At 42.5% G+C, this 18,795-nt stretch overlaps 1 protein-coding gene across 1 annotated transcript in view; it reads left to right on the forward strand.

Annotated features, from left to right (window-relative positions):
- Nucleotides 1-18,795, forward strand: part of ITGA9 (integrin subunit alpha 9) — a 230,863-nt gene that overhangs the window by 42,767 nt on the left and 169,301 nt on the right. Inside the window, exons 12-15 of the mRNA XM_026100784.2 lie at nucleotides 1,693-1,783; nucleotides 2,329-2,374; nucleotides 5,210-5,364; nucleotides 12,454-12,614. Coding sequence (XP_025956569.2) covers nucleotides 1,693-1,783; nucleotides 2,329-2,374; nucleotides 5,210-5,364; nucleotides 12,454-12,614 — 453 coding nt within the window. The remainder of the gene's footprint in view (nucleotides 1-1,692; nucleotides 1,784-2,328; nucleotides 2,375-5,209; nucleotides 5,365-12,453; nucleotides 12,615-18,795) is intronic.

The raw sequence follows: 18,795 nt of genomic DNA on the forward strand, positions 1-18,795 counted from the left end.
AAAAAGCTGTGCAGCAACTTCAGCTCTTTACCTGCTTGCCCTGGATTTGAACCTAGAGGTGAAAGACTTTTTGTATCTTATTACTATACCCCTGAGCCATCTTAATGCCCTGGATTTCCTTTTTTAAATAAGCTGAGAGAGGTGCAGGCTTGCAGGGTATATGTTTTCATTCTATATTCGTGTATGTGTGTGTGTGTATTTTTATATATATAGTTTATATGCTCGCTCTCTCTATATATAATATATATATATTAAAAAAAAGCTTTTCCCTGCTTTCTTGATTTAAATTGATCAGTGTTGTTGCCTCATATCCCCAGAGCAGCTTTAGTAGTGACTATGAGCAGAAGCAGCTTAATTGGCTTGCAGCATTATGTATATGCTAAATAAATACTGTCTGAGTAGGCTTTGTGGCCTGTTGTTTTCAGTCACGGCACTTAAAAGCAGAACAGCATTATACCTCTGCCTTTTAGACTGTAACAGCCTGCAGATGTTTGCTGGGACATTTGTAGGTGAGATTTACCACCCTAACTGGGATCCCCCCCCCAAATGTGTTTGCATTCCCTGATGTAAATGTGAAGTGGGGAGGAAGTTACTTCTGGTTGTCTGAATCTTATCTGCCCTTGTGTAGGAAAATGGAGTTCTGTACGCTGCAGATCACTGATTTCCCTTTAAACTGGCTGTCAAGACTACAGGATATCTTTCTTCCCCTCAACTGGTCTCTTTTTTCCTGATGAATTTCCTGTCTGACTCTTTGTCAAATATTAATGACCTTTTATGGTTGGGCCGAGAAAAGCTGGTTACATGTCACAAACTGTGACATCTCCAACAGGCTAGGAATTATTTACTGGGATAGATTTCTTTTGTCTTTAAACATCTTCCATCAGATCCCCGTTTGAATTCAGGTCTTGCACTGGTGGGACAACATAAGAGCTGAGAGACATCAGACTGCCATAGGAAATGAGATTTTGATATATTGATTTGCTTCAGACAAAAGCATTTACAATTCAAGCCATGTAGAGAAAGTTTTTGTGTTAGGTTTTTTTTTTTTTTTTTTTTTTTTTACTGTTTTAGAAGCTAATTAATCTCTGGGCTGGGAGACAGACATGAGATACAGCTTCCACACTAACATGAAATACTTTATAATTGCTGATGAAAAACAAAATTTCCAAGTGGAGAAGAAATTAATCATTTTGACTGAGTATGTTGGCAAATTTTGTGAAAAGAAGTTGTCGCACAGGATTTTCTGTTTCGTTTAATCCTTAATTTTCTTAAGATGCAGCATAAAACCTCTGTTTACCTAAATGGAGGTAATGCAAAAAAAAAAAAAAAGAAAAAAAGAAAAAAAACAACAAAAAAAACTTCAAGAACATGTTTAAATTTCCATTTTTCCTTTTCCTATAAGAAGTCTACTTGAGGTGCTTTTTATTTTGCTTGGGTCCTCACACGAGTTGTAATGTGGATATGTTTGTTAATCTAAGTCAACTCTGGCTGCCTTCTGGTCCGGGGCAGAAGCTCTGTGTGCCAGCAGCAGCGTTCCCGCACGGGACTGCGTGGGCAAAGCACATACCTGCAGAGGCGCAGGGTTCCCAGCACACTGAAAGGAGCCCTGGAGACTTGAAAATCAAGCTCAAAAATTTTATCGGAGGCTTCTTTGTGTTACCGACTAATTCCCCTGCGTGTTTTCTGTTGCAGAAGCTGTCTGGGCAGACGATAAGCCCAATGCTGCGGATGTTTGGCCAGTCCATATCGGGGGGAGTCGATATGGATGGTAATGGTTATCCAGGTGCGTTTGCTGTTCTGATAACAACAGGGAAACGGAGCAGCAGGCTCAGAAAACGGCAGACTACGTTGCTGGTTAAGCTTCCCTCGATGACAGGAGGCTGTGTGTGTGGCCTGCCCTTTTCTCTCTGTTATCCAAAGCTCCCCATGAGAATTTGAGGTGGTTGTTTGATTTGGGTGCTGGCGCGATCATGGCAAAGGATTGAGGGTAGACGACAGAATGCTAGTATCCTGCCAAGGTAGTAAGTTGCTTGGAAGCTGCTCAGTCTTAATGATAAACTTTAAAAAAAAATAAATAAAATAAAAAATCACAATAATATAGTATTAATAATAAAGAAGATAATGAAGTAGGAGTGGGCTAACTTCACAAACCCAATCCTGCACTTAAAATACTTTTGACATGTTAACATTTTAAGGGACCAACTGATTTCAGTCAGAAAAATGCTTTTTTTAGATGCATACTCTGTAATGTACCAACTGGTATGAGAGAACTGAATTCTTTGCCTGTCAGACTCCATTGTAACTGTCTAAACATTACAAAAATTTCAGATATGACTGTTGGAGCCTTCTTGTCGGACAATGTGGTACTTCTAAGGTGAGACTGATGGCTTTTTACTCCATTGTTGTTTTCCATTTGTGTCTATTTTCCCTTTGTGTTATGAGGTCTAAGCCCTCCACCACTAAAATTTTCTCCCTGGTTTATTGTGGTCAGAACAGACAAGTTGGGTTACTTTTTAAGCAGAACGTTAGGGATGAATGGTTTCAAAGAACTTATAATCTAATTTAAACAGCATAGTAAGGGATGACAATATATAGCAATTTCAAGACTATGAAGAAAATAAAGGTTTAGAGCCAAAAGGAGATATGTATTGCATCTCAGTGCCCATTTAAAAAGGTTATCGTTTACAAAAAGCTTTTTGAATTCATGAGAAGAGTTTTTTGTTTCCTGGTTCTTACATTTACATAAAGTAAACAAATTATGATCTAAGAGAATGAAGCTGAGCAAAAAGCCAGCTGCGTACAGTGCCAGAATGTAATTCCACAAGTTATGGAACGCATAATGAAATAAGGGCCTTCAAGGAAATGAAATATGGAGATGTTTTCAATATACACAGGATCTGGGCTACTGTTTCAAATGTGTAAGTGATGTGCAATTGCTTGTTTCATGTCTGATGGAGAGAGGTGTGATGGCTTGGTAGATCAAATTACAAAGGCTAGGGTTGGATTGGGACTGAGGCTCACAGTCCTGGGGAAGAGAATAGGAAGTTTTAATTTTGCTGGTAGCTCCATTGTTACACTTTTTAATATTTAATGGTAAAATCCTGTCAATAGCTAGATGTCACTAGGGACTTCTGCATCTTAATGGGACTTATGGAGATGTAGTGAGACTGGCAAGATGAGTGCTTGAGCTGTAGAACGAATGTGCCAACCTGTGTTCTGTTAAGGGCAGGGAAAACTTGACTCTATTTCCATTAAAAAAAAAGAGAGAGAAAGAAATGCTCTTGATGATCAGTGTGGCAGGTGGTCAAGTCTTGTGAAGACGTTTCTCTCCCACTGCCACGCAAGCAGCCATGCTCTGGGTGGGACTTGCAGCCCTGCTTCTCAGGAGCAGCTCAAAACCCCTCTGATGGTTTCTCCTGTGTTGTTATTACTTGCAGGACAAAAAAAAAAAAGACTCTGAGAGGTTTCTTGTGATGTTTAAAACAACATATATCACAACAGCAGGATAACCTGAATCCAAGTGTTCAGTCACTGCCTGTTTCTGTGGAGATTGGTGCTTTGTGGACTGACTTTATGGCCAGCCTGATTAATTGCAGCTACTGCAAGTTAGAGTGTGCGTCACTCTTGCTGTTTAGATTTGGATTAGGATAAACAAAGCAGCTTCCCCCCACACACACCCCTTCAGAAGTTTTTGTGAAGTCCTTTGGCCAAAACCAACAAGTGTTTTGCCAAGTGATATTAAAGGCTTTTGCGGAAGCCGCTGTGACTTGGGGCGGATGGTAGTTGCAATATTGCTCGTGTGCATGTGTAGCCGTTTGACAAATGCATTGGTTTTTTTCCTGGTGAATAACCAAGAATGTTAACCTTAAGGAAAAATCAGATGGTGCATCATAGCTGGAGAGATATTTTTTTTCTAGATCAGTTATAGCATTTATTCTTTTATGTCTCCTCAAGAATTTGGGAAGAGGTTTCTTCCATGGTGTGAAGTGATCGTCAGAAGCTCATTCTTTTTCCTGCCTCTCCCCCCCCCCACCAGTGTATATATTTCTAGTGATAGCATTTATCTTCATCCTCCATCTTGAAAGGCCAACTTGCACTGTTGTTTTAGGCTGCAGCAAGAGAGACTGAGCAGCTGTTTCGGAGACTGCCGCTAATCTTGTTCCAGTTGATACGAATTAGTTGTAACCACAATTCCTGCTCTCTTCTTCCCCATCTTCCCCCATCTCCAAATTACGTGGCCTATGGAGAGTGAGTCCTGAAGTGGTTTGCTTACACAGTCTGGCCCTGGTGGCTGCTGGAGCTACCTTAGAAATGAATCTGCTGGCTGCTGCACATGTTTTACTACTCGAGTTGGTTTTGGAAGAGCATGTTTGCCCCGAACACATACAGAATTGAGGCCATGAAGAATAATAAAACTTGGTGAATTCTTGGGCTGGGATCCTGTGCTGGGATGGCTCAGGGAGCCTGGATTTCCCAGCTGTGTCTCTCAGGCTCGCTGCACCTGGGTGTCGCATGGCAGGAGACCTGCTGCGGCCCCGCTGGCCCTCTGCTTTCATTTGACGGGCACTGGTTAACTCTCAAAACAGAGTCCTGCAAAGGCAAAAGAGTATTTGACTCAGCACCAGGAATGTCTAAGAACTAAGTGTTCCCTCTTCTAGAAAACATTACTGTGGTGTCTGTTGTCCCTCTTATACTGTAAGAAAAATTACCTGTGAATCCATCTCTTACCCCTACATGCCCTCCTTGACTGTCAGTTCACAAATGCGGCTGTTTGTGTGGAAGCATCAAGGTCTCTGCTTACCCTTCCCTAACCATCCAGGCCCCTTAGCTAGCAACTGCACTCGCATGAGGTTGTTGTCTGTCTTTGCTAATGTGCTATTTTTATTATCCTCTCAAGTCATCAGACTTTATGCACCTTTTGCTGGAGATGGTTATTTATTAGCAGTTTCACCAGATACCTGCCTGCAGTCTAAATCTCTGAACATTGTTTAGTAACTTCAAACTAACACTGAGATTTTTTTTTTTTATTCATACACTACTTGTCCTCGCTGGCTAGGTAAAGTGCTAATTGTCATTTGCTTCATTTGCTTTCTTTTATTTTTAATGTCTGCTTGAAATTGTGCAGTTTACTGAATTATTTTTATTTCCCTTTGACTGAGAAACTTCTCCCTGAATTGTCCCTAAATTCCACTTCTTTCTCAATCTCTAGATCTAGGCCTGTCATTACCATGGACATCTCCATCTTCCTGCCAGCATCCATCAACATCACAGCTCCTCAGTGCCATGATGGCTTGCAGCCAGTGAACTGCCTCAATGTCACAGCATGCTTTCGCTTCAGTGGCAAGCACGTTCCTGGAGAAATAGGTAATGTACCTTCACCAAACTGGGGTGTGGGCATACCAGCAGGTAGATGTGGAGTCAAAGGTTCCCTATGGAGACAATAACGAAGCCTTTCTGTGAAAGAAATTATTGCGAGGTGAGCTGGGGCATTCAACTGCAAAACACTGGAGGCTCCCTACCTATTTTCTTGGGTGTATTTTTTACCTTCTGATGAGGATGAGGTGACATGGAGTAGTTTCCTCCTCAGGAGAGGAATGTGAAGGTGTCCTTGGACCTTCTACAAGGCTAGAGAGCCCAGAAGCAATTGCTATTTTATAAGTTCACATCCCCTCTGTTCTTGATAACTCTATATCCATAACTTGTATCGAGATTATTACAAAGCAGCTGTGACTCCAGATGATTAGTTTTTTGAAATGCACAAGGAGCTCTTGAAACGGAGCACTGTAAGTCTGAACTCCTGAGTATTACTACTCTCAGACATGAGCAGATCTTTTCTGAGCACCAGTTTATCCATCCATAAAGTGATTGTAAATAGCCCAGTATTTACTTGATGGCAAGAGTACCTTCCAGTTTGCTTGCTTTCTCTAAAACACGTCAAGCTTCTAAGATGAATGGAGTTGTGCAAGTCAAAGCTATTACATTGACTGTATTGAAATACTACCTGCATCTTTGAGACTTGTAAACATCACAACATAAGATACTTGTGTGAAGTGATATGGGATAGATGTAGCATTTTTAAATAAAATAAGGACTGGGTTTATTTAGTTCAGCCATGCTGTTTTACCTTAGCTGTGCTTTAGGAATGGTGGAGAACCTGCAGTTTCCTGCAGAGTGATGGTATCTCAGTGTCACCATATGCTATGTCTCTGTGGCGGGTCAGATGAGGAGTTGGTGGAGTGGCACCTCGTTCTGCTCCATGCCCCAGCCTTTCTGAGCCACTGATGAAGAAGAATGAGAACAGGATCTGTGCATCCTAGGGTGCAGGGCCTACAGTATTTGGATTTTAAGTGAGACAAATGAGGAGGAAACAGGCTTCTTGCTTACCCCATGTGAATGGGAAGAGAGGAGGGACTAGAAGCTGCTTGTTGGGATTGCTCTCACTGTCGCCTACATAGCTCAAAGAAATGGAGCTGCTCAAATTTGAGATTCCTCTTGATTCTAATATATAGGTGCAACTGTGACTTTGGGTTCTGGTTTTGCACTTCTTCCTTCCCTGTAAACTCTTACAGACTCTCAGCAGACAAGTGTCTACTTTGGTAAAGTGTCTTTTTGTACTGCTTGCTACTCAGTCAGTTAGAAAACACTTAGCTCTAGGTGTTCCAGGACTGTTGATTCCTTTCTGAAAATTGGTTAAGTCTACTGAATGTCTAGGTTTTCTTATGCGCCTGGGGGCACTATTTAAAATATTTCCTTTGCTTTAATTTCATCTCTTGACCTGTGGCTTAGAAATGAGCTGCCTTTTTCTCATTTTAAATTATATGTTTTTGGAAAAGACCTTGCTTCATCATGACTTGTAAGAGCCAGTTGAATTCCCTTGCTTTGTCATGCAAACTGAACCCTTGGTGATCTGTTGTGGTGAAAGCAGATGTGCATATTCTTTGGCAAGTAACCTCCATCTCATCGCAGAGAATTTTTTTACTATTAAGTAGATGGTTATAAAACTTCCAACCATTGTCCTTTTATACAATGCCTCTAGGAAAGCAATTTGTCTTGAAAACATTGCAGCCAGAATTATCTAGCTGTGTAAAAACCCTTGGGGGCATGATTGGATATAATGTCTCAAATAAGCTTTCAGTTTGTTATCTAGCAGTCAATTCATTTTAATTATGTCTTAGTTGAAGAATATCAATAAACAAAGCATGGAACAATTCATGGAAATACGGCAACTGCTCTTCTCTTGCATGGTTAAATGTGGAAAAAATAGAGTATTCCTCTAAATACGTAACTGTCCATTTTGGGCATTGAAAGAAGTAAGGAGGTTTTAAATTGCTGTGTCGAAGTTTTGTTATGGTGGCTTTGAGGTTGCCTCAGATTCAGATGTCTGGGAACAGTTTGATAGAGAGTGAGAACATAGTGCTTTTTTGAAAATGCAGCTCTCTTAAGGCTGGTTAGTTTGGCCTTAAGACTCAGAGCTGCTGGTTACTAGTGACGATCTGGGCATTGCTATTACTTTTGGCCAGCTGAAGTTGATCAGCTGACTACAAAATACTTAGAAAAATAACTGAACGTGCAGGCAGTGTTCTTCTGTGGCAAATGTGTGTCTAAAATGTTTATTTGAATATGTGATTATTTCATTAACTGACATGTAAAGGAAAGCTGTCTTCATCTTGCAGTGCCTGACATTATATATAAATCTTTCTGCCGCCCCAGCATGAGCTGCGTACTGCTGGTCATGTAACAGCTATCTGACGATCTGTGTTTATTGATATTACTTGATGATGCCAGTGACGGTATAATTCCCATCCTTCTTGTGGACACTTTTTGCAGACTACTTCCTTCAGAAGTCTCAATTTATAGCTGAAAAGGTTGTGTCTGAACAAACCCAAGTGAAGCATGTGCTCCACGCTGGGTGCCAGTCATTGTCAGACCCTTTGCTCTGTCCCAGTGTACGTTAGAGAGCTGAGTTTCTAGTCATACGTTCACTAACAAAGGCAACTTTCAGTTGTGCTACATCTTGGATGTGTGAGAAATAAGGCATTTTAGTTTTAACTCTTTAACGTCACGGTCTCGCTCAGGCTGTCCTTCCCTCACTTGAGGGGCTGCCGTTGTGTCTCCTCTGGGGTCTCTGTGTTTGCAAAATGGTTCATGGCATGCTTTCTCCCTCTGCAACAGCTGCTTTTGCTTGCAGCACTTGCAAGGTGAGAAGGAAAGGAAGCAGCTTTCCTGGGTAAGGTAAATATGTATGTATTTTATACTTTGTTCTTTAAAAAAAAAAAAAAACAAAACCCCAAACCTTGAACTGACAGGAAATGCTAAATCCTTCCCCTTGAGCTTCCTCTGTGGTAGGAAATGGGTTGAATTTAGGTCTTATTTAGCTGTTGGTGTGCAGCATGTTTCCACAGCAGGTGGTGAGCTTGCAGGATAGACTCGCAATATTGATGAAGACATGACAACAAGGGCTCTAGCACATACTGGAAATAATGATCAATGCTTCCTCAGGGGCCCTGTGTACATACTGTGGCTGAAACATGGACTGCCGCCCGCTCCACTACTGTTCACTGCTGTGGGGCTGCTCTGTTGTGAACTGGACTAAGCAATCGTGTGCCGCAGCATCACTGCGGTTTTGTTGTCTGGTGGTGCCCAATGCTTCACCTACAGCTACCTACATCTAATGAGGTGACACCTTTAGCTTAGTAGGCATCAGGCTGAGCTACAGCTCAGAAAGAGCAGGGGTGAGAAAAAGGCCTTTCCTCACCTGGGTGAGGTCCTTCTCTGTTCAACCCGTGCAGTTCTGGGCAACTAGAGCAAGAAAATGGAGGCTGCTGGTATCTCCCATGCGTCAAGGACTGTTACTGCATTCATCCCCACAGGAGAGTGGAAATAAACTTGTGTCCACAGTCTGGATAACTTCCTTGACAAAGAAAAGAAAATTTAAATGCCAGTGTAACAATTAGATGAATTGTAGTTGTTGTGAAAAGAAAGGGTTTTGGTTAGAGCTAGGCAGATGCATTAGAAACTTCTTCAAAGAGCTTCGTCTGTACTTTTCACTTTGGGTTTGCATCATATATGCAGTGATCCATTGCTAGGGAACTCTGGATATCCCAAATTTTGTTGCCTGGAAGACTAACACATGATTTGGTATGGAATAACAGGCAGGTTAGGATTTTAATCTGGATATGTTTCCAGGACATACCTGATTTCTCCGAAACCTGATGGAAATGAGCACTCCATTTCTTGTCTGTATCATGCCACAGTTTGATGCAGGAGTGTTATTCCCATCTCTCTCCTCACTTTTTCCAGTCTATTTGCATGTAGGCCTGAATCGGTACTGCAGCCCGAGTGCCTCAGAAACGGCATCTCTGCAGGGATAAGTTCTTCAGCGTGTGCCCAAGCAGCAGGGATGGCTTCCTGTTTAGAAGCTAGGGGAAAACACTGTGAGAAAGGGTTTGAAACAAAGTTTAAAGTAAGGAGAAATGAAAGCTTTTGGACGAGGATGGCGGGGGGGATGTCCTACGTATGTTGTCACTTGCTAGGGCAATTTTAAAAATATTTTTGGTACTTAAGAATTTTCTTTGTAAGCAAAGTTCACGAATCATTTTATTCTCATAACTACTGTTAGAGAAGGCAAAGAGATACCTTCCTCTGCTGGTGGCTTTTCCCCCTGCCCCAGAATTGGTGCTATGGCTACTAGTGGTTCTGCTTTGCGTTCTCCTCGCTCCTGTCTGCACCGCGGCTGCCTGCAGCCCTGGGCAGGGGATGAGCCACTTAGGAAAGAAAATCCAGTATAAAACGCCGGCTGCTGTCAACGCAGTGAGTGCATTGCCGGAGTGGTCGGGCACTGGCTGGAGTATCTTGCCTGCTCTGCTGGCTGATGGTCCTCTTGCAGAAATGACAAAAACATCCCCAGAGGGAGCTTTTAACGTTAGTTCTGGGAAAGGAATAGTCATTAAAAAACCCCCAAAGCCCTTCATCTGAGCACGTCGAATCTGTGGCGCAGTTTTGTTTTGATCATGGGAAAGTGGGTGGGCAGATCTCAATAAACATGTTTTCCAACCACATGTGTTTAAAGCCACCTCGCAAATCCTGGAGGTGTTGCCTGCGAGGGTTAATTTGGTAGCAGAGGCCTGGGGAGAGCCGAAAGCAGCAGCGGGGCTGGACTCCACCGCTTGTCTCACCACTGGGGCTGCTTTTTGGGAGCAGTGAAGGAGAGGCGGGGGGGATTTAAAGAGAAAAAGAGGGGGAAGAAAAAAAAAAGCCCTTACTCATGATATTTCAGTTTTTCCACTGATGTGACATCATTGGGTATAACATAGAAACAAGTTGTCAAAATAAAGCTGGCGGGGGGGGGGGGGGGGGGGACTGGGCTGTGTGATGGAAAACATCCACTGCCGGCTCAGGCAGACGGTAGCTGGGATCGCTTCGCTTCAGGGCCTGGTGCGGGGCTCGCACTGGGACGCGTCTGCCTTTCCTTTGGGGGCCTTAAAGGTGTCGGCGTGCTGGCCGCTGCCCTGGGTCCCGTCGGCGCCGGGGGCTCGTCTTTTCCTTTGCAGAGGGCTGCGGGTCTCGGCAGGGTGTTTTTTCCCCTCTCTGCCCACGCAGGGCCTGGGCTGGCTAGCAGACCTTCCTGCTTCTGGTGTGGGGATGCAGAGGCAGTTGTCAGCACCCGTGTGTGCGTGTGAGGGCCGGACAGCAGAAAGGAGGCAGTTGGGGATGGGTGTGGGAGCCGCACGCTCAAAGCAAAAGAAAAAAATCCTTTTTTAAGATCCTGAGATCTTAAAAAGGGGCTGAACCTAATGTTATGTTTAGGTGGTGCTCCTTGGTAGCGCTGAGCAAACACCGCCTCGGCGAGGATTTCAGGTGCTGAGCTTGCCAAGGGACGAAGCCCTTTCAAGGCGTTATCTCTCTGAACAAGCTACTCTGCCAAAACACAAGCAAAAATAAAGCCCACGTGGAGCTCTGTGATGGTCGTTTGGCCTATTCCTTAGCTGTGGTAGTTGATATTAGCTCGGGTGTGTCTGCCTGGCTGCTTTGTGCAGTTCCTGAATGTGCTTTTAATCAAAAAGCGACCTATAGCAAATTGCAGCAAGGTCTGTTTGAAGTGAACTAAGAATGGTCACAGAAGCTTTCGCATCAGACTTTGCAAATTGCTAAATAAATTCTTTAAAGTAGCAGAGCTTCAGTGAATAAATGATTGGAGGGGACACTATTGACAACAGGATAATATTAGATCAGAATTTTCATCAATAACCCCTCCCCCCCGCCTCCCAAAAAACCTTGCTGAAATTTGGTATAAAAGACCTTAGTCCAAGAATATGTTAAGTTTACATCGACTGACTGTAAAATTCTAGCTTAAAAAAGAGAAACATTTACATTTATGGGGAATATTTCATCTGGCATAAATCATTTCGGACTTAAATGAAATATAAATAAAAACAGTAATTGCTGAGCACCCTAAGTACGTAATACACATGGATTTGCACAGAAGCTGGTAGTGGCTGTCATGTCCAAGCTTATAAACTAACCAAGCCATTTATAAGTGGGTCATTTCATGGTACTCCCATTATTGCTTTAGTATCAGCTGAAATTAATACAGGCCCTGCCCGTATTGAGTGAAAGGACCTCGCTGCCTGTGCTTGGCTTTACTATAGATGGTAGCAAACTGAGAGTTCACACTTCTGTTGCAGTTTCACAGCTTCTCTTGCTCTTGTTGCATTTACCAAGAGAAAACGTGTAGTCAGCTTAGATTACTCAATCAGTAAGCAGCTACTTGGCATAACAAACAAGCTTTCTTTTGGACACAAATACAAGCAATCACAGATCAGCTAATGTTGTTAACCTGCCGATTCTGTAGCACAGCCAGAAAAGAGGATTTACAGAGAGCTTGTTAGGCTTGGGGTATGTCTCCTATAAACTTCCAGGGATGTAGAGCAAAAAGTGGGGTAATTAAGTGTGAGGTATTGACCACAGTTAAGGCCTAAATGCTAGGAAGGTTGCAAAGCAACAAAATAATTGTCAGGAAATGCCACATTCTGGTTGACATTTGCATAGTTTATGTTGTTTTAGAAGGGAAAACAAAGCTGAGTTTTGTTGTTTGCTTTTTTTTTTTTTTTTGCTTTTCCTGCCAGGAGAATAGTTAAAGCATCTCTTGTGGGGTTTTTTTTTTTAGTATGCGTGTCTAGTGTGCATGTTTCTACCCATAGTTTCCTACTGCTGCTCAGCATCCTCCAGGAAGGGCTGGGGAGCGTAGCGACATGAAACTTGGGAGTGTGTCAGTGATTGGGTTTGGTTGTCCGCAGTCACAGGAAACTCTGTGACTGACTGAGGTCCTGCAAGGGCTGACCCTTCTTCAAGTGCGCACGCCTCGGGGTAACATGCTTCTTTGGTAGGGCACTAGAAAATAACTATTGTTAACTGACATCTTTTTTTTTTTTTTCTTCTTCCTTTTCAAATCAGGTTTGAATTACAACTTGACTGCTGATGTGGCAAAGAAGGAAAAGAGCCAACAACCCAGAGTTTACTTTGTGACTTCTGGAGAGTCAGTGGGGCAGATCACAGAGAAGTTACAACTGTCATACATGCAGGAAAAGTGTGAGCCTTACCTAGCATACGTCAAGGTCAGTTCATTCTTGTTCTTATTTACCAATGGCCTCATTGCAACTCCCCCCACCCCCTCTTTTATTTATTTATTTATTTTTTTAATATTCAGCCAATTAAAATGGTGCCATTTGACTTCAGATGCCCTTGGTTTTCCTGAAAGATAGAAGAAGTTTTTTGGGTGGAAGCTTAGAATTTCTTTGCTCTGCGTGACTTAAGTGTGCGCACCTTTGGCCCTTAGAGGTGTTGCCAGGAATATGTATTTTATTTACTTTCAACCTGGTGCACTTGTGTGGGATTTCTTTTTCTTTTTTTTTCTTTTTTTTTTTTTTTGGTTGGTTGTTATGCGTGTTATACTCAAAATAAGGATGCAGGGATTTATTTTGGCAGGAGCAACAGGTGCAGCATTTGATATATTAGTTCTGTGTAAGGTTTTTTCCTCTGTCTGCACAAGGGGCTGGCGATATAATCTGAATGGAAATGAGAGGATAACTCTGTGTCTGGTCTGAAGCAATTGCGCTCTCAGGTTTGAAGAGCACTCCAAATTTCACTTGGCCTTGAAAACAGCAATGGGATAAACTTAGTTTCATCTGTGTTGTGGACCTAAGAATATAGGGAGCACTCCCCAGACATGCTGGGATGTAGAGAGGGACTGTGGAAAACAAACTGTTCATCATTTTGACAAACTCTTTTTCCAGGGACTTGCTGGGACCCTGATTATTCTTGGCTGGCAGCTGTTGCTGAGGAAATGTCACCCAGGTGCCCTTCCGTTTGCAAAGTAAATAGACTAGCTTTCTGTCAGCTGTGAAATGTATAGAATGGGTTTGAAAATTATATGGAAAGAAGATTTAAAACTGCATATGTCTCTTTAATCTGTACCACAAACCTAGGGAGCAGCATGAGGCAGTAAGGTTGTGTGGGTGAATTGCATATCCTTCTTAGTTAAAGACACATTCTCACAAATGAGACAGACCTAAATACACTGGATTTCACTTGGCATTGTCTTACTTTTGAGAATCCAGTAGGTCCAGGAATCCCTAAATGCATAAACCTTTTCAGGAAACATTTTTGTACCTAAAAGCCTTCAGAAGGGGAGGTAAAATTCATCCATTGACTTTATCAACACTTTTGTGCATAGCCGTTGAGATGAAATAAAAGGACCACTAAGGAGGCAATGATGGCCTATTCGGTTGCATGTATGTCTGAGAAGAGACATACTTGTGTGTGTGGGTTTTTTTGTTTTTTTGTTTTTTTGGTTTTTTTGTTTTTGTTTTTCTTTTTTGCTTCTGGAACAACTTTTGCTTTCTGCTGTGGAAAAGCTCATTAAAGAAAATGTAGACACATGAGGTTACTGTTACTTAGAAAATCTGGAGTTTACTAATTCTGGTCTTTCTCAAATGGGCACATCTGATTAGGCTTTCATGTATTGAGTTCAACTGAAAAGAAGCATGTCCCTTTCTATCCTAATCCAATAATGATTTCTTTCACACCAGGCCTGTTGTAGTTTTTGCATGCTATCCAGAATTCGTTAAAGAGAAATATATGCTCAGGAAACTATTTCATTTATTGTAGTATTGATAGCTGATACTGGAAGTGCAAAGGTAAGAACTATTTGTCTGTAAAATTCCTGAAAAATTGACTTTTATAGGCAAGAGAAACATTTAAACACATTTAAATATACAAAAAACTTCAAGCAAAATGGCTGGTCAAAAAACAAGGCTGCTGACTTTTTATATGATATAAGTAGCTGTTTTTTCCCAGTTGGAAGAATAGCAGAAAGTATCACTTGTCTGGGTAAGGGAGAGTGCAAAGCAGTGGAGAAGGACAATGCCCATGCTCTCATAGGAAAGGTGATGCAGTCCGCGAACTACTTGACAACAGAAACATCAAAGAAAGCCCTGCAGGCTCTAGAGGAGTGGAAATGGGGCCATGATCTTTTGCTGCTGTCAATCCTTAAGTAACAGGTAGTAAAAAATCCCCCCGCCCCCAACTTCAAACCAGAAAGCTCCTTGATCGCATGGTTTTGTGATGGGATGGGTGATGAAAGATCTGGGCTTTAAATCCTTCTTATCAAGTATTTCACTTAGGCTTTCCTCCTTCCTTTTCTTTACTGTATGCCTGGTGAAGTGGCCTTGCTGGCAAGTTGGGTTGTTGGCAGTTGCGTCCCTAATCTGTTCCCTTTATTGCTGTTTGTTTCAGTCTCTGGTGACAAGTCAATTGATACGGTAATGCGAAGATGTTGGTTTTGGAGTGCCAGTGATCAAGACAGAAGCTATTTGGGCTTGCGCATAACTCTATGGGCTAGCCTGGCAGTACCTGCCAGGTAGACAAGGTGTCCCAGCCAAATGGCAAGCAGCAGAGCTCTGTATTGGTGGGGCTGTTTAAATAAAAGCCTGTGCCAAGCCCTACTGGATGGCACTGTCTTGCCAACATCTAACTATAGTGTGTTGAAAGAGTAAAACAGGAGTGGTAAAAGCAGTAGAAAAACTAGGTCTATACAAGCATGCTGTGATTTCTTTGGACAGGATTTATCCTGAGACATCCCAGTGAACACTAAAAGAGGTGAAGGCTGTAAATGAACTGACAGGGATAATCATTTAGTTATTTTATAGTTGGTAAGTCTGTGCTTTGAGCATGAATCCTCTTTTATTTGTGGTCCCTTAGCAGGACAGGAGCTAGTGTTCCTATTTCTGCTGTTGAATTATGGTGTTAAAATCTCTGACTTTACTCATAACTGTGCAACTGAGATAAATCAATTTCAAAGTTTGCAGGATGTGGTTGAGAGTGGAAAATGAAATGGAAATGCTTTGAGACTGCAAAATGTTTTGAGTCTGATTCTGAAATGGGTCAGGAGAAACTGGAAGTAGCAGGGAGGAGAGATGTCATTCCCCCCTCCCTGAACCTATTTTCTGATTTCTAGTTAAGAAACTTGAATGCTTTAGTACATGTCATTAGTGATTTCTGTATAAAAGCTATATCTGATTTAATTTAAACAACCTATGGAGGGTTGGTTTTTCTATATGTCCAGTAGAGAATTGGCTAGTGCTGGTGTCCACTAATTGTGACATTCATGAGTACTGCAGGTTTTCTCATGTTAGTGCTTAACCGATGCCCTGCTGTTTCTTGGGAGACCTCTGCTGCTGGACAGTTCCTCCTCTGTCCCTCTAGCAATGGAGACCCTCTGCTTCAACTGTGGTAAAAGGGTAACCAAAGATGCGTTGTGTTACTTTGTGACCTTTCATCAATGTTGCCAGAGGGAAATGAGGAAAAAAAGGTTTAAATCTGATTAACTGTTTTGTAAAAGCATTTACTTTTCAGTAGAAGGAACAGCAAACAAACATGAGAAATGGGAGCTTGATGCTGGATGAGGGCAAAAGAGAAGATGCAGAAGGCTGCAGAAACAGAAAAGAGGAGGAAAGTGAATGGTCTTGGAGGCTTTCAAAATGTCTGCTTCAGCTGAATATCTGGGCCTGCAGCTGAAATGTGTGGTTTTCTCTTAGCTCTTTTAAGACATGGCACTGATCTGATGATGCTCAGAATGCTTAAGCTTTGTATTTGCTACATGCTACCATCAGGACATAAGCTCTGAGGAAAATTTTGTTACCCATTTGCAGTAGCTGCCTTGGTCGATTCCCGCTTTTGGAGGTTCCCCTAATATTTAGGACAGATTTGTCAGTAGTTAGGACTACAGCATTTGACACAGATAGCAAATCACATAGTAGCTGCAGATTTATGTGGGGTAGAATCTTGTCTTCTGCAATTTATCACAAAAGTACAATAATGATGATGGTGAAAGCCTCTCATATGAATGCTGCATTAAAAGGCTGGGGCGGGGGAAGAAATCGCCACCTGGTTTCTTCGTGCTCTGAGGACCAGCCAGCTGGACTGTTGTTGCTACCAGTTATTGCTGTCCTTTTTCAAAGTGATGGTTTTAATAGCTTCAAATGCCATCAGCAGTCATGGTACACAATTAAACCAGACACAGCATTTATGTTTTCCGGCGATCTGTATCTCTGTGAGTGTCTGGTTGTGTTGAGTGGTCTCATATTGCTCATTGAGTTAACTCTTGCTGGCTCTGGCCGCGGCTCTGGGGAGGATGGAGCTGAGAAGGAGCAGACATGAAGGATGGTGTATAATGGTGCACAGGCAAGGGAGTTGTGCTGTGCATGTACAGCCAGAGATACAACAAAATACAGCAATCACACCACTGTGTTTTTGTTTGCTGCTGAATTCTGTAGGCAAAGATTCACCTTTTTGCATCTCTAGTTTTTGGCTTGGATTGCTGTTACCTCTGTCTCTACAGAGACTCCGGGCTACTGATCTCGCACGGTGTAGTCCCTAGCGCTCATGGACTTTAGTCAATGTTTGGGTTGTGATCATATCTCTCTCTGTAGCTGTTCGATCTTATTGAAGGGGGATGTATAAATTAAAAACAGACTTTTATTCTTAATGTACAGTGATCTGGCTCGCTCTTGGAGTCCTGATAGCAAAGCAGTCAGACGTCTCACCATCACAAGTGACGTAGAGATAGTATCACCATGACCGTATGCCAGAAATGCTTTCTTCTGAAACAAGTCTGCCTGTGAATTAGCATCTCCGCGTGAAGGTGGAAACAAGCACTAGGTTTGGCTGGTGGTGTTACAGAATGGAGACACAGCCAGAGCAGCTCAGCCAGGAGCTTCGTTTGAAGGTTTGTTTCATAGGACTAGTCTGTCTGTCACTGTCAGCTTGAAGCCACTGGAGCTGTGACCTTCTGGAGGAGGTTTTTATGGGCAGAGCTTGTCACTGAAGCACTGAGGTTAGGCTTGGTTGCTTCAGACTGAGCCTGGTTGCTCCTGTTTGGTGCGAGGCCTGCGTGAGACACTGGTATTGAGCGATGGGACATACTGACTGCATAGATGGTAACTGCTATTTTGCAAGGAAGGAGGTGATAGCTGGTCATTCGTGGAGTGAAACTCCCCTTGGGAGTAAACCAGCTGGCTCTACTTGGCGCTCTCTCCTCCCCCTTGAACCAAAGCTGAGCAAACGCATCATGGAAAACCAGTGTGCGTGAGGGAGAGGAGAGAAACTGGAGCAAGCCAGGAGATCATTGAAGCAGAGACTGAAAAATGAAAAATTAGTCATGAGTTTCTAGAGTTTCACAGACTTAGACCACTGGGCAGACAAAGGGAGCAATAACCTGTTGCTGCCTTCAGCAGGAAGTGTATAATCACTGTAAGTAAGATGAAAGCTGCTGTGTAGCTTTGCCAGGAATGATGACTATGGTGAGATTCAGAGCTCAATACCAGTAGCAGAGTTGTTATCTTTGGGTTCATTCCTTTATTTTTTTTCTTTATTTTTTATTTTTTTCTCATTCCTTTTTGCTGAACTGGCTGGAGAAACTATCAGGTTGAGCCAGACTGAGCATATGTTCAGTCTCAAAGGGCTGTGGGATAGGTGGGGTGATCATGAAATGCAGAGGTTTACAGAAGTATAACTTCATAGTCAACTCTGTCTTCCAAACTGCACAAAACATGCTCATAATCTGTTAATACAGGTTAATTAGCCTGCCTTCCCTCCAGCAGAATTGAGTGGGTTGAGGACAGCAAACCTGTTTGCAAAATAAATGCAGTGTTTTGTCATCTCACTCTGATATGAAGCAATCAACTCTCTCCTTGTTTTGCTGGCCAGCACTGTGTAGAGCTGATGTCTCACCTTGAAGAATAAACCAGGGAAAGGAGAAGCTGCTGCTTTATTGGGAAACTCATATGGGAGGGGGAACAGCAGTTCTTAGCTGCACAGATCTGAGTTCCTTTCCATTGTGTCTTAAATGCAGGGACTTAGATGTACTGGAAAGGAGTTGGTGGGAAGACAGACTTATTTGAGCTGAGCATGAAATGGTGTCAAGATTTAAGTATTATCAATGACCATGTAGGTCTTCTGGCTTTTGCAGGATTTTGCAGGGTTCACCAAGAGCAGACCAAGACTATCTTTAAAGCGTGAACTTATACTCAGGATCAAAACTGTCCTGCACAATGTGGCCAAAATTAAGCAGCCAAACATGCTTAGCACCTTTTCAGTGGGGACCCTTGCTACAAGTGGCTAAATGCTGTAAGATACATAGGCTGTTGAAATGTGTATGTTAAGGCTGGTAACACTTCTATGCAGGATAGCAAGTCATGAAAGATACTGTGCTGTTAACTTTTGGGGAGTTTTGCTGAC

This window comes from Dromaius novaehollandiae, chromosome 2 (genome assembly GCF_036370855.1).
Source record: "Dromaius novaehollandiae isolate bDroNov1 chromosome 2, bDroNov1.hap1, whole genome shotgun sequence".
Classification (NCBI taxonomy): domain Eukaryota; kingdom Metazoa; phylum Chordata; class Aves; order Casuariiformes; family Dromaiidae; genus Dromaius; species Dromaius novaehollandiae.